This window comes from Cucurbita pepo, chromosome 16 (genome assembly GCF_057944985.1).
Source record: "Cucurbita pepo subsp. pepo isolate OVF chromosome 16, ASM5794498v1, whole genome shotgun sequence".
In the NCBI taxonomy this organism is placed as follows: Eukaryota; Viridiplantae; Streptophyta; class Magnoliopsida; order Cucurbitales; family Cucurbitaceae; genus Cucurbita; species Cucurbita pepo.
The window spans coordinates 11,362,156-11,382,457 of NC_141813.1; the positions used below are offsets into that span (position 1 = coordinate 11,362,156).

At 36.2% G+C, this 20,302-nt stretch overlaps 4 protein-coding genes and 1 long non-coding RNA gene across 10 annotated transcripts; 3 read left to right on the forward strand and 2 right to left on the reverse strand.

The window, feature by feature from the left end:
* Positions 1–3,067: 3,067 nt before the first annotated feature.
* On the forward strand, positions 3,068–4,405 carry LOC111777615 (mitogen-activated protein kinase kinase kinase 18-like). Its single transcript, XM_023657287.2, has one exon. The coding sequence runs from the start codon at positions 3,068–3,070 to the stop codon at positions 4,376–4,378; it is 1,311 nt and encodes a 436-aa protein (XP_023513055.2). The 3' UTR covers positions 4,379–4,405.
* A 5,969-nt stretch (positions 4,406–10,374) lies between these two features.
* Positions 10,375–11,093, reverse strand: LOC111777794 (pterocarpan synthase 1). Its single transcript, XM_023657509.2, has one exon. The coding sequence runs from the start codon at positions 11,034–11,036 to the stop codon at positions 10,521–10,523; it is 516 nt and encodes a 171-aa protein (XP_023513277.1). The 5' UTR covers positions 11,037–11,093; the 3' UTR covers positions 10,375–10,520.
* Positions 11,094–12,527: 1,434 nt separating this feature from the next.
* LOC111777836 (uncharacterized) lies at positions 12,528–14,485 on the reverse strand. The gene is made up of 2 exons (XM_023657559.2): positions 14,118–14,485; positions 12,528–13,162 (listed from the first exon to the last, which is right to left on the reverse strand). The coding sequence occupies exons 1-2, from the start codon at positions 14,398–14,400 to the stop codon at positions 12,813–12,815; spliced, it is 633 nt and encodes a 210-aa protein (XP_023513327.1). The 5' UTR covers positions 14,401–14,485; the 3' UTR covers positions 12,528–12,812.
* A 1,457-nt stretch (positions 14,486–15,942) lies between these two features.
* Positions 15,943–18,208, forward strand: LOC111777232 (uncharacterized). 6 transcript variants are annotated; one of them, XR_015412128.1, is made up of 6 exons: positions 15,949–16,070; positions 16,728–16,788; positions 17,393–17,489; positions 17,693–17,822; positions 17,936–18,048; positions 18,127–18,208. XR_015412128.1 is itself a non-coding variant. In XM_087118546.1 (5 exons), exons 1-5 carry the CDS (start codon positions 16,045–16,047, stop codon positions 17,967–17,969), a joined length of 348 nt encoding a protein of 115 aa, XP_086974672.1. In that variant the 5' UTR covers positions 15,949–16,044; the 3' UTR covers positions 17,970–18,191. The 6 variants fall into 6 exon arrangements, 3 of the variants coding, with proteins under 3 accessions (XP_086974674.1, XP_086974672.1, XP_086974673.1); XM_087118546.1 differs by having other exon boundaries at positions 17,936–18,191; XM_087118547.1 differs by having other exon boundaries at positions 17,702–17,822; positions 17,936–18,191.
* Positions 18,209–18,625: 417 nt separating this feature from the next.
* Positions 18,626–20,272, forward strand: LOC111777236 (uncharacterized). The gene is made up of 3 exons (XR_015412131.1): positions 18,626–18,952; positions 19,071–19,207; positions 20,055–20,272. It is a non-coding gene; the product is annotated as an uncharacterized LOC111777236 (long non-coding RNA).
* Positions 20,273–20,302: the final 30 nt, after the last annotated feature.

Sequence of the window (20,302 nt, forward strand, 5' to 3'; positions counted from 1 at the left end):
GCGACGAGAATATGTCTAACCCATGAAGAGGGATCGTCACTCAACGACAATGCTGCCTTGGCTCCAGTGAGAATATGTCAACCTAAGAAGTAGAAGGAAAAACCTAAAGCAAGGGACAAAGACAATGTTAAAGTCAGAAGAGTCGCCACAGTGGGCGAAAGAGCCAATTTTGACGAGATTACTAAACCAAACAGACACTAGATCACGATTGCTTGAAAGTTCTTTGGTGACCATAGAAAACATATAATAAAACTTGAACTTTATTCAACTTGATCGAGAGACTTAATCCAAGACTTATTAATTGTTTGAAACGACAATTCAATTAGAAAGACTTAGAAGCTCATACTTGCCCAACTTCGGTCTCGAACTCATGTTCAAAGGCTGTTGGAAGGCCCACCGGTTTTTGTTTTAATTCGGGGCTTGCACCAAACGCAAGGCGACGTTGGCAACTCCACACCCATTCAAATACAATAACGTGGTTACGTGGCTTTTGACCACAACCAATCAACAGCTTTCATTTCACACGTGTCATCTTTTGGATGGTCCACTTGTAACCCCAACTTTTCGCCCAAAAAAAAACAACGATAATTAAAAGGAAAAAAGACAAAATAAAATAAAAATAAAAGGCACATGACTTGCGTGTGACGGAAGATCCCCTCGCCACCATTTAGCGGTCTTGCAAGCGAAGCAATTAGTATTTGCGTTTTGCAAGCTTTAATGTCTTCGGCTTTAAAGTATTATGCAAAAATCATAATTATTTTTAGTAATTAATTTAAATTAAATTTAATTAATCTCTTTAAGACAAGAGCACCACCGACAGCCACTAACCACAGTTAGCTCAGCTGACTCAATCTGCACCTCTTTGGGAATTCAGTTGCGCCAGGTCATGACAAGCCACTTTGTCCCCATTCCTTTTAAAGGATGCTCTAATATTATATAACTTTGTATTAAACTTTTGTTCAAGTTAAAAAAAAAATAATGTTGTTTTAATGCGAAAACCCGTCTCAAGATAAGGACTAAACTATGGATCAAGATCAAAATTAAAAAAATCCACCAAGTGGGTTACAACAATTATCCTGAGATAATAAATTCCGACGAAAAAAGACAAAAACATGAGAAAAAATTAGAAAGTTCTAAGTGACATCCAATTAGCCATGGTAACATAACTATAAGCAAATTCAAAACTAATCTCCACCGTCCAAATTGAAGCGGCTACAAATCAACCCACAAATGGTTGGAAAAAGCTTAAACCGGCCAGCTTTTTTTCTATGTTCTTTCGCTTTTCTCGCTTCTCACTGAAAAGCCCAACATGCTCGTATCTAGGTCGGGGCTAAGGGGGTTAAAACCACCATACCTATGAGAGAATACACATAGATATAGAACCAGGTGGTAATAGACCTACTTACCTTATTTGTGGATTTCCAGTCTCATTCTCACTCAACAATACAAGAGTAGAGTTGTTGAGGATTATTGGGAGTAAGTTACATATTGGCTAATTTAGGAAATGATAACGGGTTTATAAGTGAAGAAATACATCTCATTGCTACCAAGTCTTTCGGGAACTCCAAAGCAAAGTCATGAGAGCTTACACTCAAAATGGACCATATCATACTACTGTGGAGATTCCTAATTTCTAACCAATATACTTATATCCTCACTTAACTTAAAAAAGGTCACAAAGAATATTCTAATTTTGAAAAAAAACTTTATAGTTTTATAAAGATGATTAAATGACATTGAGTGACACCTTTCCTTCGTCACCCATTCTTTAAAAGGTGAAAAATCATGAATTTTTGTTTCTTTTTGGTGAAACCAATTAATAATGGGAAGTAATTGAATTAGTTTGGTGACAGACAGCACGAAATAAATGGATGCTCCACTTTTTATTTTATTTTATTTTAATTATTTAATTTACCCTTTGAGTGCTTCATTCAATTTATATCATGATTGCTTCACTTAGAGGATACAAATCCTCCAATTAACTCATTTTTACAGCCACCCTAAATAAAAAGCAATGCCTTATTTATTTCAATTTCATTATAATTTTATCACACAATCATTTTATTTTTTTTTATTTTAATTTATAATAATTTTTAATTCGGTAACAATTTTGATATTTAATTTATAATAATTTTTAATTTGATAACAATTTACACGTTGTTTAGCTAACTTTCTTAAATGACATTATTTTCTAATTTATATATTATAATACTTACTTTTCATTACCGATTATGAACTTATATAAGGGCTAAAGTGCAAATGGTGGAAGAAGAAACCCCTTAAAAGAATATATTAAAATTACGTCTATTGCTATTTAGCTTCATCATTCAACGCTAAAGTGCGAGAAATACCTTAAAAAAATACATTAAAATTTACGTCTATTTATATTTAGATCTATTTTAGAAGGGCGAAAGTGTAAATAGTGGAAGAATAAATCCTTCTAACACCGCGTTAAAATTTATGTCTATTTATATTTAGTTCCATTGTTAAAGGGCTAAAGTGCAAATAGTGGAAGAATACACCCCTTAAAAAGAACTCATCAAAATTTGCATCTAATTTCGCTCGATTGTAGGAGGAGTAAAGTGCAAATAGTGGAAAAAGAAACCTCTTAAAAGGACACATCAAAATTTACATCTATTTATTTTGAACTCCCTTGGGGAAGGGCGAAAGTGCAAATAGTGAAAAGAATAAATCCACTAGAAAGTACATTAAAATTTATATCCAAATTGGTCACGGCTTTTTAAACCAATGGCATATATCCAAATCCAACACATGCCAGCGTTTCATTTTGCCATGCCATCATTAAGTAGGCAGACCCAAACCAAATCTGCCCCAATCCCCCACCCATAACCTCGACACGTGGCAATCTCTCCGTAGAGAAATTGTCAACCCTTCTAAAAGACAGAACAACCCAACCAATAAAACCAACCCTTTTTACTATAATCCAACCTTTTTGGTAATTTCACTCTCTCTCTCTATATATACACACAATAACCCCTTTCGTTTTTCAAACCCATCCTACTCATCTACCCATCAAACTCTCTTTTCTATTCTATTCTTCAACCAAATGGACTGGACTAGACGCCACGTCATCGGCCACGGCTCCTCCGCCACCGTCTTCCTTGCCACGGATTCTTCCTCCGGCGACGTTTTCGCCGTCAAATCCGCTGAGATTTCACACTCGCAATCTCTACAAACTGAGCGACAGTTTCTTTCTTCTTTAGCCTCTCCGTATGTAGTTTGTTATAGAGGGTGTGAGGTCCGGAGAGAACAGAGTGGGGTCGTGATGTTCAATCTTTTCATGGAGTATTTGCCCAACGGTTCGCTTGCCGACGTAATTCGCCGCCGTGGGGGTCGGCGGCTCGACGAGGCGGCAATCGGAATTTACACGCGGCAGTTACTACAAGGCCTACAGTACATTCATTCCAAAGGCTTGGTGCATTGCGACATTAAATCCCGAAACGTTTTGATCGGTCGTGACGGTGAGGCTAAATTGGCCGATTTCGGATGCGCCAAGTGGGCGAGCCAAACAGACTCAATTGGTGGCACGCCGCTGTTTATGGCACCAGAAGTGGCTCGTGGGGAGCACCAAGGACTCCCCTCTGACATTTGGTCCATTGGGTGTACGGTCATCGAAATGGCTACCGGCGGTGGCTCACCCTGGCCGAAAACAACCAGCGACACCGACCCAATTTCCGCTCTGTACCGAATTGGGTATTCCGGCGAGTCGCCGGAAATTCCATCCTGTTTATCCGACCAAGCAAAGGATTTTCTAGAGAAATGCTTAAGAAGGAATCCAAATGAGAGATGGACAGCCAATCAGCTTCTAAATCACCCATTTGTGGGGGAATTCAATTCCTCCCCAAAGAAAATCCAGGAAGTTCATTCGAATTCTCCAACGAGTATTCTAGAACAGGGCGTTTGGAGATCCATTGAAGAAAGTGAAATCAGAGAAGCCAAATCGTGTAGACCCAATAGTTGGGCAGCAGAGCAGATCCGACGGCTGTGGATGGCCTCAGGAGAGCCGAGCTGGAGAGATGATGAGAACTGGATTACAATTCGAAGACAGGACATTGGAAAAAGCAAAGAAGTCGGTGACGAAGGCGACACGATTGGTGGGTCAGAAGTGAAAGGCTGTAGTAATAATTGTTGGGGTGAGAAACAGAGTGGCGGTGGCGGCAAGGAGTGGTCGGAAACGGAATTCACACAGAATAACGGTGGTTTTAGCTGCAGAATTAGTAGGAATGATTTGGCAGACCATCGTTGTAAGAACATTATTAGTCTTGTACATAATAATAATAATAATAATAATAATAACCCTTTAACTTTTCATACTCATCCACCTAAATTTCTTCATTTAATGTCAACTATATTATGAAATTTAATTCAATTCAATTCCTCTCTCCCTTCTCTTTTCCCACTTACAAACTCATTTTTGTTTATTTATTGGTGTCTTGAGATTATTGAAGATGGGTACTTCCTAATTCTTGGTTCGATTACATTCGTTAAAATTTTGGATCAGAAGTGCAAACGAAAAACCTACTAAACTCAATTTTGTAATATCAACTTTTTTAAGTACCGTTCATGGTTAAGAATTACAAATCTGCAGACTAACTACTCTTCTCAATAATTCTCAATATTTGCGGTAAATAAATAAGAGAGAGTGGGAGAGAGTGGGAGATGTTGAAGGTAATAATAGAGTTTGAATGAGTTACTGCCGAAGAGAAGGAGGAGGTGAATTCAATTTCATCCACACAAATCTCAACCAACTCCGGGAATCTCCCTATAAAAGGACCTCCCTCCCCATCATTCAAATCACTCCTCCTCTCAATCTCACTTCAGTTTTCTGTTGTCACCAACAACTGGTATCAGAGCAATCTTGCAGCAGCAAAAAATGGCAGCAGAAAAACAAGTTGAGAGCTACGTTCAGCCCGCCATCCCGAGGTTCGATGGTCACTATGATCATTGGGCGATGTTGATGGAAAATTTTCTCAGATCAAAGGAGTTCTTTGATATGGTGGAGACGGGTTATGAAGAGCCAAATGAAGGCGAGGTACTCTCAGCTGGTCAACAGCAACTGTTGGCAGCATCGAAGTTGAAGGACCTGAAGGTCAAGAACTATTTATTTCAGTCAATTGATAGGACTATCTTGGAAACAATGCTTCAGAAGAAGACATCCAAGGAAATTTGGGATTCTATGAGGAGGAAGTATCAAGGCTCAACGAAAGTAAAACGTGCTCAACTACAAGCCGTCAGAAGAGACTTTGAAATTCTCCAAATGCAAAAGGGAGAAACGGTGAATGATTATATTGGCAAGGTTATAAGTCTTGCAAGTAAAATGAGGATGCATGGTGGTTCAATCACGGAGGTTGCGGTCGTAGAAAAGATTTTGCGATCACTAACTCCAAAGTTCGATTACATTGTATGTTCTATCGAAGAAGCAAACAATGTCGAAGAGATGCAAATAGATGAACTCCAAAGCTCCCTGTTAGTACATGAGCAGAGGCTCAATCGTACAAGTGCAATAGAGGAGATGACAGCCTTAAAAATATCCACACCAGGTGAAGCTTCAAGCCCTAGAGGTAGAGGGCAAAGAAGAGGCAGAGGTCGTGGGAGAGGCAGTCGAGAAAGAAGTGGAGATGTTGGCAGGTCAGCAGACCTAGTCAGAAATGATTATGAAAACAAAGGCAAGAGACACTTTGACAAGTCTAAGGTGGAATGCTACAGATGTGGACGCCTTGGACATTACAAAAATGAATGCTATACCAGGCTCCAAAAGGAGAAAAGAGATCAATCCAATTTTGTGGAGAGAAGAGAAGAAGAAACATTATTAATGTCATTCCATGCTATGAAGGTTGCAGATCAAGGTGTATGGGTCGTAGACTCTGGATGCAGCAATCATATGACAGGTTGTAAGGAATTCTTCTCAACTCTAGATGAAAATTTTCATACTACGGTTTCTCTCGGAAACAATTCAACTCTCCAAGTGATGGGGAAAGGAACCGTAGATATCAAGACTAGAAATGGCTTTGTAGAGTCTATTTCTAATGTATTCTACATTCCTGATCTGAAGGCCAACTTACTTAGTATCGGTCAGTTACAAGAAAAGGGGTATGTGATCACATTCCAAAATGATGAATGTGAAATTTATGACTCCAAAAGAGGATCGATTGCTAAGATGAAGATGACCACCAACCGTCTATATCCGTTGACGTTAAATATCGTTGCCAAAAGTTTGATGGTGAAGAAAGAAGATACCACATGGCTTTGGCATTTTAGGTATGGTCATCTACACTTCAAAGGATTAAAGACGTTGTCCTCAAAGAAGATGGTAACTGGGTTGCCAGATATTACTCCACCAACGGAAATTTGCGAGAGCTGTGTAGTAGCAAAACATGAAAGAAACTCTTTTTCATCCGGAAAATCAAGAAGAGCTCAAGCAATTTTGGAGTTGATTCATTCGGACATATATGGTCCCATCTCTCCAGCATCAAATGGTAACAAGAAATATTTCATGACCCTCATCGATGATTTTAGTCGAAAAACATGGACTTATTTCTTGCACGCCAAATTAGAAGCCTTTGATTGCTTCAAAAAATTTTGTGCTACTATGAAGACGGAAACTGGAAGAAGAATCAAGGCTTTAAGAACTGACAGAGGTGGAGAGTTCTGCTCGAACGAGTTTACTAAATTTTGTGAAGAGAAGGGCATACGGAGGCAGTTAACAACAGCATATACACCACAACAAAATGGTGTGGCCGAAAGGAAAAACAGGACCATTCTCAACATGGTTCGAAGTTTACTAAATAAAGGAGAAGTCCCGAAGGAATTCTGGCCAGAAGCTGTCGTGTGGTCCGTTCACATTCTCAACCGGAGTCCTACCTTTTCTGTTAGAGATATGACTCCACAAGAAGCATGGAGCGGAAGAAAACCTGCAGTAGACCACTTTAGAATCTTTGGGTGCATAGCATATGCACACGTTCCTGATGAGAAAAGGAAGAAACTTGAAGACAAGAGTTTGAAGTGTGTGTTCCTTGGAGTAAGCGAGACCTCTAAGGCGTACAAGCTCTACGATCCTTTGACAAAGAAGGTGGTGGTTAGTCGTGATGTAGTCTTTGACGAAACGAAGACTTGGACATGGGAAGAAAAGATCACTGTGAATCAGCAGATTCCTGTAGATCTTGAAGAAGAACAAATTGAAGCCCCGATTCAGCCTCACTTTGAGCATGGAGAGAGCTCATCACAAGCTCAACAAGAAGAACCAGTAGAAGAAGATCATGATCATAATCAAAGAAATCCAAGAACAAGAAAGAGACCAAATTGGATGATTGATTATGAGATGGACTATGAATCAAGTGATAGCGGTTATTTTGCATTCTTTATGGATAGTGATCCAATTGTCTATGAAGAAGCGGTAAAGGAGAAGAAATGGAAGGAAGCTATGGACAGTGAAATCAAATCCATAGAGAAGAACAAGACTTGGGAGCTCACCGATCTTCCTAGAGGACAGAAAACAATCGGAGTAAAATGGGTTTTCAAAACCAAGTTGAATGAAAACGGTGAGGTGGATAAGTACAAAGCGCGACTTGTTGCAAAAGGATACAAGCAAAAGTATGGAATTGATTATAAGGAGGTATTTGCACCAGTGGCACGTCAAGACACTATCAGGCTCATAATTTCTATTGCAGCACAGAAATCTTGGCCTATTTATCAACTTGATGTGAAATCGGCCTTCTTACATGGAGAGCTTCAAGAAGAGGTATATGTGGAGCAACCAGAAGGTTTTGTTAAAAAAGGCAAAGAGGAACAAGTATACAAGTTGAAGAAAGCTTTGTATGGTTTGAAGCAAGCTCCGAGGGCATGGTACAGTCGCATTGATTCTCATTTTGAAAAGATGGGATTCACTAAATGCCCGTATGAACATACGTTGTATGTGAAAACTAAAAAGGGAGGTAACATTATCATTATTTGCTTATACGTTGATGATTTAATATTTACTGGCAATAATGAAGAAATGTTTGAATTTTTTAAGAAGAGCATGATGAAGAAATTTGAAATGACAGATCTTGGCTTGATGAGATATTTTCTTGGAGTAGAAGTTACTCAAACTCCCGCAGGTAACTTTATCTGTCAGAAGAAGTATGCTCAAGAATTACTTGAAAGATTTAAATTGGATGAGCGCACAGTTGGAACTCCATCAGAATTGGGTTTAAAGTTGCACAAGGATATTGACGGGCGAGAGGTTGATAATAGGTACTTCAAACAAATTGTGGGAAGTTTGATGTACCTAACTTCAACAAGACCAGACATCATGTATGCGGTTAGTATGATAAGTCGTTACATGGAGCATCCAACGGAAAAACATCTCAATGCAGCAAGAAGGATACTTCGTTATGTGAGAGGAACCTTTGATTTGGGGGTATTCTACAAGAAAGGAGATGATCCGAAGATGGTTGGCTATACAGATAGCGACTATGCAGGTGATATAGACGATCGTAAAAGTACTTCAGGAAGTATTTTCATGATGAGTTCAGGAGCTATTTGCTGGTCTTCAAAGAAGCAACCTATTGTAACACTCTCAACTACAGAAGCAGAATTTGTGGCAGCAGCAGCATGCTCATGCCAAGCAATTTGGTTAAGAAAAATGCTTGAAATTCTTAATCAGAAGCAACCAGGTACGACGGTTATATATTGTGATAATATGTCAACTATTAAGTTGTCTAAAAATCCTGTGTTGCATGGAAGGAGCAAGCACATCGATGTTCGATTTCATTTCTTGCGTGATTTGTGTAAAGAAGGCATTATTGAACTCAACTTTTGCCGAAGTGATGAACAAATCGCAGACCTATTCACAAAGCCCTTGAAACAACCATTGTTCGAGAAGCTTAGAAGAAAGATGGGGATGTGCAGAATCCAAGATGTATATCAAGATGACGAAGTGAAGTCCTAAACTGATTTCCGCAGAATTCAGTTTAAGGGAGGGTGTTGAAGGTAATAATAGAGTTTGAATGAGTTACTGCCGAAGAGAAGGAGGAGGTGAATTCAATTTCATCCACACAAATCTCAACCAACTCCGGGAATCTCCCTATAAAAGGACCTCCCTCCCCATCATTCAAATCACTCCTCCTCTCAATCTCACTTCAGTTTTCTGTTGTCACCAACAGGAGAGAGGTGAGTTAGGGTTAATGAAGGAATGGCCTAACTCCCATCCACCGTCGGTTGAAGATTAAGAAGAGGCCATGCCATGTGTAACTTAATAACTACTCATTGCCCAACATCCCATTTTGTCTCTTCTGTGCTTTTTTTTTTTTTTTTTTTTAATTTTTTTAATTTTTTTTAATTTTTAACATTATTTTAATTTTTATTTTAATTTTATTTTGCCAAATGCTAACTCACCTTTGGTTGGCGTCCACGCATCTCCCCTGCCTCCACGTTGCCTTTATCAAACCTTTTCTTTTTCCTTTTAAATAATTTTATGGAGTTTCATGTTCCTTTCTTTTTAGCACTTTTCATTTTAAATACCCACTTTTTACTCGGCTAACTTTCATTACTTTTTTTAATTTTTTTAAATACCCTATTTATTTTTAATTCTTATACACTAAATTGTTTAATTTTTTTTTATTTAAAATTTAGTCATAAAATTTATAAAGAAATTAAATATAATTTTTGAAATTAAATAAAGATTTAAATACAAAAATAAAAAATAATATGAGATTAAGAAGTCACGAGACTTATTTAGGGTGGTTGTGCGCCACCGCATACCATAAAACAATTCAAATATTAATCCATAGTATAGGGGAGTACCTACTAAGCATTCCATCATACAATGGATGGCTCCTGTGCTTCCACGTGTATCTCATCTGTTGGCTCTCTCTCTCTCTCTCTCTAAATTCTAAAATTATTCTATTTACCTACCACAATTCCATAATTATCTCATTTAAAAAAAACGAAAGCAAATTCTTTTAATTATTCACACTTAAATATTAAAAAAAAATCCATATTTAACTTTAATTAAATAAATTTTGCCATATAATTTTAAATAATTAAGTATTTATTTTCCTTCCCATATTAATATTGTGGTAATTAAAACATTTAAAACTTATATTGGACCCCTCCAATTTATGAGCACTCAATTTTTCAATAAAATCGTTACAATTAAAAGATGCCCTTAAAATTAAATTCATTAATTGATTGTGGGTATTGTCCTAGTTTTAGACTACTAAAGAATTAATCTACTCTAACGTATTAAAATTCACAATTATGCATTTTTTTTAATTTCTATAATAAATATTTAGAGTTATTTTGAAAATATGAAATTGAATTTAACTTATAAAACCATATTTATTATTTTTAGAATTTTCCTTAATATATATAAATTAATAATGACGTATAGGATTGGCTAATCATAATTCAATAAATAATTAATACGAAGGAATAATGGAATAATTATTTAGATTAATTACATTAGTTATTAAACAAATACCTTTTTATTTAATTTCTTGCATAAACATTTCCGGTTACTAGTAATGTTTGACAGTGACGTTGAACTGAACGACGGTGTAGCCGTTGGGAATGTCGGTGACGACATTCTTACCGACGGCGAACCCTCTGGCAAACCGGAATTTGCCGGTCCCCGACACCACACCCAGCTCTCTAACGCCTTCGAATTGTCGGCTCGTTCCTTGAATTTCGATGCTGCTCCCATCCGTGAACCCAAGCGACAGAACCACCATCAAATTCCGGCCATCCGCCGCCGCCACGGTGTATATTCCCTGAGCTCGCCCTAGCGGCGTTGAGTTGGGATTTGGGCTAGCGGTGATTGGGTCGTCGGTGACGAAGATGGTGCCGAATTCGGTGAAGTTCCAGGGCTTCCCGGCGATTCCGGCGACTGGGATGAAAGTGGGGTTTGGGCCATTGGCGAAGTCCTGTAAGTAGAGAATTAGATTGGTCTGTTTCAGCTTGGCATTGGCGGCGGAAATGGCGGCCGTCGTGAGAATTAGAACCATGGAAAGCTTGGTGATGACGTGTACAGCCATTTGGGGCGGAGGGAATTGAGAAAGGGAGGACGTTTTTATTGTGGTGAAAATGGATTTATTTACAGCTGGATTTGGCGTTTCTTTTGTATAATATATGGTTAAAAGTATGGAATAAGTTTATGTAATACATAACGTTTTAATTTAACCAAACTTTACATTAAATATTCACATATGATTACTTAGAAAAATATGATAGTTTTAACTTTAACAAAAATATGTTTTATTTGAAAAAAAATTGTGGGTTAAATTTCAAATTTCAAATTTTTATTGTTGAATTTCATAGTCAATATGTAACATATATATTTAAATTAATAATTTTTTAATCTAATATTGTTTCGTGTATCAATCGGTCAAGCAATTGGGTGAAAGATTTAATTTCACTTCTCTCAAGTTTAGAGATTTCTTTTCTTTTCTTTTGAATGTTTGAGATTTGGTTGAAGATTTTGTTAATGTTATGAAAATTTCATATAAATAAAATATTTTAAATAATTTTAATTTTATTAATAAGTTAGATTATTAAATTTTAATTTAATTTTCATTTATGTTGAGTTTATTTTATAATAAATTTTATTAATGATGTACAATTTTTATTTAAAAATTAAAAAAAATTAAAAAGTCCTACAAAAATCATATTTATAAATGTTTGAAATAAAAGAAAAATTCTAAGAGAAACAAAAAAGAATAAGGTAGCCAAAGACAGGAGCTATAATGGGAGAATTAAGAAAACTGAAAATTTGAATAAGTGATGTTTATTTTCATCTTTTAATGGTCTTTCAACAAGATTCTGGATAAGTTTAGTGGGATGGGCAGATAGAACAGAACCTGTCAGTTATGACTTTAGGGGACGGTGTCTAAACTAATTTCCGATCTCCCTTTAAAATGTTGATGTAGGTAAATATTAGCTTGACAGTCCCGGGTCGAATCCAAATTGTAGCTGGAGGACTCAAGTGTTTGCCTTTTGTAACAAGTAAACCCATGATACGAACTAATAGATGTTCATACGCTTACCCGAAAGTCAGATATCTATATCATAGTTGGCAAGTGCATTTGATGAAAAACAAAAAAACAAAAAGTAATTTAAAGTTAATGGTGAAACTTGTGAGTTTTGAAAGATTTGTTAATGTGTCTATTTTGTGTATCAATAGAGTTTAGTTTTGTGTAATATTTGTATTTTCCGACGTTTGTATTTCTCCATTCCTGTGGGTTGAACTCAAAAATACGATGTCACATCCGTCGGGAGTAAAATGAAACACTATTATAAAGGTGTAGAAACCTCTCCCTAGCACGCGTTTTAAATTTTTTGAGAGGAATCCTAAAAAGGAAAGCCGGAAACCTAAATTCCATATGATATCAAAGATGTGTAGTAATTAGAGGGTGAATTTGTGGAGTGCGAATGAGGGGTAGAAATGAAATCTGGAAGCAAATAGCAGACGTCAATGATTCAACGATGAAGTGTTGAATGAATAGCCTTTGCGCCTGTGAACTTGGAAGTAGCAAAATCAATTGGCATTGGATCACATTGTCATATACAATGTAATTACATTCAAAAGACATACAAACAAACAAACAACCAGCCATGGAAAGTAGTCTTAAATGGATTAAGCAAGCTCCCACTTTTAATATCCCACCTTAAATTTCATTTCACTGATACAGACAGACCCAGCTAACCAGAGGCACTTCGATTAAGAGCGAAAAGCATAAACACATGATTTTCTTAAGCCTCCAACGCCACGATGCGAAAAGGATTTAACGACAGCCTCTAAATGCATCACCAGATTATGAAGAGCCATGTTCGATAGACTCCAACTGATTCCGAATATTCTGATTGTCCTCCAACAACCGATCGTACTCGAGCAGGTACTCCTCAGATTGCTTTCTTAAGGCTTCTGTTTCTGCTTCTGCAGCATTTGCTTCTTTTGTTTTTGCCTCAACTTCAGCTTCCAGTTTGGTTATTTTACTCCTCAAGGTAGTTGCCTCTTCTCCCAGGGATTTAAGCTTCTCCGTGCTTGCATCCTCTGATGCTCGAATTTGCTTCTTTGCGACCTCCATGGTCTTTCGGAGCAGTCGAAGCTCTCGGATGTAGTGATGTAGTCTATCAATCATCAGGGCAAGGAACAACAAAAACCCTGCAGAACATACATGTTATATTCAAATCTAACATGAAATATTCAAACTAATGGGAATGAACTGCAAAATTGCAAGCAAATGGAAAAACAAAACAAAATCTCTCGTAGAACAACAATAAGATATAGATTATCAAACAAAGAAAATCTGATAAGAACAACAAACTTAGGCAACATTTGATAATCATTCTTATAAACTTTACTTACACCTATTGTTTTCATGCTCTATTATCTACTTTTTAAAAATGCTTTCAAAAACCAAACTAAGTTCTTCAAAACCTGATGTTGTTTTTGAACTTTGGTTTAGAATTCAAATGGGTTAATAAGAAAGGGGAAAAACTTATCGAAATCGTAATCAAATAGGGTGTTCCGCTTCGAAGTCGAAGGCAACATCACATCTGTTGACATCAACTATTAAGAATGATATTGTTTTCAAACGCTCCTACTGATTTTCCTTCAAATTACTCTGTTAATACATGATATGGTGCACAAGCAGGATTCCATCCCCATGAGTAAAGCACCAAATCCATTAGCATTTATAAGGATTTATCAGTAAACTCCGTTTATATGTAAAATTTTAAGCAATCTAGAAGCATGCGAGCCATATTTTAGATTTAATACATTGTTCCTCAGAAGAAAAGGCCCAAACGAAGTGGAGTGAACAGCAGCTCAGTTTTAGGAAAATGTTTAATGTCACATCACAATCATTGAATCGAACAAGATCTCCCGCCCTTTCGTCGAATTCTGGAGTTAATTTGAAAGAAATGAATCCAGTTCTGCCGGTTCTAACTAGCCCAGTGACCAAGCCAATCATTCAACAGATGCTTGTAAATCCAATAATTTCGAAATCATAAATTAAGCATAACCAACACATTTCACCCTAAAATTGAAAGAACCCTATCCAGAGAGCAAAGATGAAGGAAAACGGAAGTGGAGAAAGGATTAATTTAAAAATTACCCATGAGAGAAGCTTCAAGCAAGTGATTGGACATAAGGACCTGATCCGTGGGATTAACCTCACCAGCCTCAATCATCCGATTCTGGATCTTAACCATGCTATAGACGCTGGAAATAAGCACAACGAAGACAGTTCCGGCGATTGTTTGAACGACGATTGGGCCTTTCCCACGCTTAACACGATCCAAACTCAAGATCACAAGCTTCCTCAGAGGCGTCCTGAAGAGAAGAGTCAAAATCAGAGCCATCTCGGCTGCGATTACCGTGAACAGAAGCTGAATCATCCTCTACAAGATTCCGTCTGCAACAGAGCGTTTCTTCTAACCCTTTGTTAGTGGCGTTCGGTGTAACCTTATTCAAACCTCGATAGAGAGATACCTTCTTCCCCTTTTTTTTTTTTTTTTTTTTTTTTTTTTTTTTTTTTTGCGCTAGATTACAAATTTAGAAAAATTGGGCGACTGTTTGACTCTCATTTTTTTATTTTTTAAAATTCACAAATTTATTATTTACATGAAAAAATTTAGAGTTTCAATTAGGACATAAATTAATCCATCAAATCTTATAAATTTAGTTATAAATATTAATAATTAGTTTGTAAACATTTTAAGCTTTTATTTAAAAAATATATTTCAATTGTTTTCTAATATTATTATAAAAAATTACTACGGTTGTGTGATGTCCACCTTCGTTGGGGGAGAACAAACCACCATTTATAAGAGTGTGCAAACCTTCTCCTAGTAGACTCGTTTTAAAGCTTTAAAGGGAAGCGCGAAAGGGAAAGCCTAAAGATGACAATATCATTACAAATGGTATCAGAGTCAGGTTTCGGACAATGTGCCAGCCTTCTCGTTGTTCCTCGAAGGAGGGTAGACACGGGGCGGTGTGCCAGTAAGGACGCTTGGCCCCAAAGGGGGTGGATTTGGGGACGGTTCCACATCGATTGGAGGAAGGAAAGAGTGCCAGCGAGGACGCTGGACCCCGAAGAGGGGTGGATTATGATGTCCCATTTATAAGAGTAGACACGAGGCGGTGTGCTAATAAGGACGCTGGGCCCCAAAGGGGGTGGATTTGGGGCAGTCCCACATCGATTGGAGGAAGGAAAGAGTGCCAGTGAGTACGCTGGGCCCCGAAGGGGGGTGGATTATGATGTACCACATTGGTTGGGGAGGACCCCGAAGGGGGTGGATTGTGATGTCCCACATTGGTTGTGAAGGAGAACAAACCACCATTTACAAGGGTGTGGAAACCTTCCCCCTACCTATTTTAAAGCAGGGAGAGCCCAAAGAAAGAGGACAATATCAAAGACCAACCAGTGGATCTGGACGATACATGTTGAATGACATATCTATATTTTATTTTTTAAATATAGTACGAAGTATATATTAATTAAGTTATATTCGCTTTCAATTAAATTACTTCATCAATGCCAACGTAAATTATTCGTGAATAGAAAATTAGATTAAATATTCCAAAGAAAAATATTTCAAAGAATCTTAGAAAGGAAGGAGAAAATGATAACTAAATTTAGAAATGATAACCTAAAAAGTTTGTGCTAATGCAAAATAGGTAACTTCGTATTTCAATAAAACATACCATTTTTTAAATATTGATACCAAAAATAGATTTTAATAATTATTTATACGTAAAATTAATAAAAATATCTATTTTATCTAAATAAAAATATCTCTAAACTTTTAAAAATTTCAATAATATCCTCGTAAAAAATTATATTTACAGTTAGTTTTGGATGAAATTTAGTGGTACTTCTAAAAGTTTCATTAATACTCTTAAAAAAAATAAAAAAATTCGAAAATACTCATTAGTATTATGCTTTAAAATACTCATACAATTTTAAGTTTTTGAGTCGTATATATAAATGCTTCTCTTCCCTTTCGCTCATTTCTTTTATAGTTATTGCGCTGTGCTCGATGCATTCGATTCACTTGCTCTGCAGGTATCTTAGTTATTTTATCTTCCTCGAAGTTTAGCATTAAATATGTTTCATGTTGCTGAGATCCGAGAACTCCGAAAGCGTTTCCGCTTTTTCTTAGTTCGATTTATGTTTTGGAAAGTTTCGATCGAGGACGAAAAATACTCGTATATAAGATTCACATGTTTACTGCCTTTGAAAACTGTTGTATGAATAAAATGAAGAAAGTATAATGGCGATTGGAGATGAAAATTCCGAATGTCTATCTTTCGTTAATGTTTTCGATTATGCAGAAATTGTACGGTTGGTTAAATGATATTTGTTTCGATTGTTCTCTCTGTTTTGTTCACTCCTGTTCTTTCGCGGCAGCGATTAGAAGCAATCTAACTGATCTAATATTGTTTGTGATGAAATTGTAACGCCTATTGTAATTTTGCTTCGAGAAGGTCAGATTTAAGGTGCGAACGAAATGAGTTTGCATTCGCTGTTTAGTCGCTTCTGCATTATGACGTACAATTGCTATCGTTGTCGTTGTTTATTTGAAAATCAAATGTTTTGCGTTTTAGCCGAATGCGAGTAATCATATTTCCTCAGTTCTTGTAATTGGCGAACTAAGAGTCTGAGATCTCAATAACTAGGATATCTGTTCTCTGTATGTTTTACTCATTTCTGTGATGTTAGGATAGTCAGCGTACAAGGCTGGTCTACCAGCGTCAGCGACAACAAAGGCTTCAAAGAAGAGGTACCAAATTTCATATTGGCTATATTCTAAGATCCTTTCAGATTGTGGTTAGATCTGACTTGATTTACCGAATGTGACCGGAAATTTTGAAATAATATCGTTTTGATCTTCAACCATAATGGACATTTCGTATCTCTATAAAATATTAAGGATAAAAGGACTCCTAAATGCCAGCTTATATTAGGATTGGGGAGAAATTGTGCTCGTTATGGAAGAATAATAATGGTAATCGTCGTGATCATTCCATCCGCATCAGTTTTAGCTGAGCTATCGAACAGGATTTTACTTCAGCTCTAGAGTCCAGTTTGTTGTCTTGGCCTCTATATGTGAACATGAGATTATAGAAAGGCTCTTGGTATGAACACAGACATGTGCTCAAGCATGCACACACATTATCTGAACGTAGTTATATATTTACATGGTAATATTATATCATTGCGGACATTCTTTAATTGGAGATGACACTTTCTATTCTGAGCTCCAGCAATAGGCATTACTTAATAGGAAGGTTTATCAACAAATTCAGAGTAACATCTTCGTTATCTGTGGGCGATTGCCGTCCTCTCATTTGTTGTACCTAATTCACTTAAATTTATCCATTTAGGTGGTGATGGTACGTTGTTCGATTATAAAAGCTCTAGGGCAATTCCAATCAAAATATATTGTGCAATCAAGTAGCAGATTGTTTTCTTATGATAATGGTAATTCATATTATAGAATACTTTAACTTAGATTTTAGAATTTTATTATTCACGTGCTATGGTGCATGCTAGTTCAATCGAGTTTTAAATTGTTAGAAGTAAACTAACATTTTGCTTTGCAATTCTAGAAGCCCTAGTTCCTTTCACGGGCGAATTATGCTGGCTTCTGAATTCACGTTTAAAAATAATCCTATTTTGTGGAGTGGTGACAGCTTCGAAGTTGATGAACCCATTTCTCAAATCGAGGCGACAAGGCCCTTTATTGTACCACTTGACAACCGCGGTGAAGTTTTTCGTATTCCCACCAGGTCACAGTGGACGTGAATCCAAAAGGTGTGAATCTTAGTCAATTAGATTTTCTTCCATCTGCAATAAAGTGTCTTACATTTTTCGTCAATACATGAAACTAATCCTAGTGATCTGTCTCTTTCTCGTTATTCTCAAAGGCAACTGGTGTCAATTAACTGCCTAGGAAGGTGAAACTGCGAAACCAAGCACAAGGATTGCCACTATTTCGACATCAGGTGAAGGGGTAGCTCAAGATGCTCCATTCGAAAAGGTTGAACTTCAGACAGCATTTCCAAAGCAGAGGGAAAATGATAAAAAAGAAATCCCTAAAGAAGCTTCCATATTCCAGGGCAAAACAAAGAACCGTCTCTCTCAAAATCAACTGCAAAAACACCTTCTCTTCCTTGGAAACCCACACTGTTCAAGATTTCCATGTTAGGATCGATACCAGTTGTTAGCTCTGATACTAATTGTTAGGATCGCTCAACAACGCACACACTCGATCAAGATAAACACAAAAAAGAGAGAGAAAATACATAGATGAATATTGGCTAAAGGTTTTATATTGATGACTTCAAGTATGTACAACAAGAGAGCATACAAGTAATGAAAAGGAATGAAGAATAGTGAAGTCATCACTATAAAACTTTTAGCCAATATTGCTTCTTGTATTTTCTCTCTATTCTTTGTGTTCATTTTGATCGAGTGTGTGTGTTGTTGAGCGATCCTAACAATTGGTATCAGAGCTAACAATTGGTATCGATCCTAACACCCCAGCTTCCACCCAAGGACGGGAAAAATGAGTAAGCGTTTTGTATTTACATCAATCTCAAGAATTATTTAGTCTAACTCAATGTTGCAAGCAACTGTTCCTTGACGAAAAAAACATGTCGCAACTCACTTGAAGGACTCATAATACCTAGACATGCCCTTGTCTCCCTGCATTATTGCTTTGTTCAACAATGCTAAAATCTAAATGGGTTTTCCTAACTTGATTCCATTTTCAACTTTTTATTTTAAGTCTCCTGAGCATCATCAAGCAGTATGGTTCAGGTTTCATTCCTAGTTGCCTTTTATGATGCAGGACCATCATGATGAAGTTCTGATCTGATTATAAAGACGATTTTGTCGAAAAACATGCGGTGAAATTAGGATTTATGTCAGCGTTTGAAACAGTAAGTATCAAGTGAGTTCAAGCAAGTAAAACTTACCTATCATGAATGAAAAATTTGGAACTTTTGTTCTTTCATATGTCTTGTTTCTCAGGACTTACATATCATGATTCTTTCTCAGGGTCTTGTTTTGTTGTGGTACCCGTCAATCGCAATGCTGAAACAATGAACTTTGCTGAGATAGAGAAAGAGAACAATGTTTTGTTCGCATATCCATCGAGGTGGTGACTTCAATGCTACGCCATCCATCTTTAATAGGTAATTCGCTCTCTTGATATATGTTCAGAAATTTCAGTAAAACATAGACGGATGATCTTGGGGAATCAGTGGGTGGCACGTGAAATAAAATTTACAACCTTAGAGGTGCATAAAAGGATATAGCTGTATATTAATTAAAGAAATATATAATTTTAACAAGACCAGGATATTTTTAAGCATAATTTTTTACTAGACTAATGCATTGAAGGAAGATAAAAGTAAAGTGTTATAATGCAAAGTCGTAATTTTCAATAAATGGTCTGGGGGTTTATTCTAGCCTTATAAAACTTTTTATTATTTTGTTTTAATTTTTTTTTTATGTTATTTGTTTAGTTTCTTTTATATTCTATTATTTTATTATTTTGTTTTTTTTTTATGTTATTTTATTATTTTATTTTGTTTCTTTTATATATTTTAAATATCTGTTTTAAGTATAAAAAACCACTTTTAAATACATGGTTTACAATATGAATAAACTTTTACAATATGAATAAACTAACAGGTTATTGTAACAGGTTATTGAATATGATTTATAAATATTTTATTTTTAAAGTATATTGTTTTCATTTTATATATTCTTAAATTAATAATTTGAAACTTAAACTTCTATATTTGTTTATTGGAAAGCAATTTTTTTTTTCTTTTACTTTTTCCTTGGATCATTTTCAACTGTTCTAGAACACTGTTCTATTGTTTGTGGTAGCTTTTGAATAACATTTAGTATAGAACAGTGTTTGTGGTAGGTTTTGAATAACATTTAGTATGGGTGAGAGATTCTTGTAGCTACTAAAATGGTAGAGATCATCTATTTTTGTATTGAATATTTATGAATAATCTAAAAACAGAGGGTTGCTCAACTCAATCCAACTCAAACAATGTACACCCCTATCTGTGTAAAAAAACTCATGTAGATGTTTCCAAAAAACCATGTAGATGTTTCCAAAAAAACCATGTAGAAGATGTTTCGGGGGAACGATACATGAACAACCCTCCACATAATTCTATACGTTATGCAATTTCATATTAGTGTAAATTTTTTTGGCATCAATGGTTTTATTTATTCAATTTTGTTTTAAAACCACAATCCAAAATTAA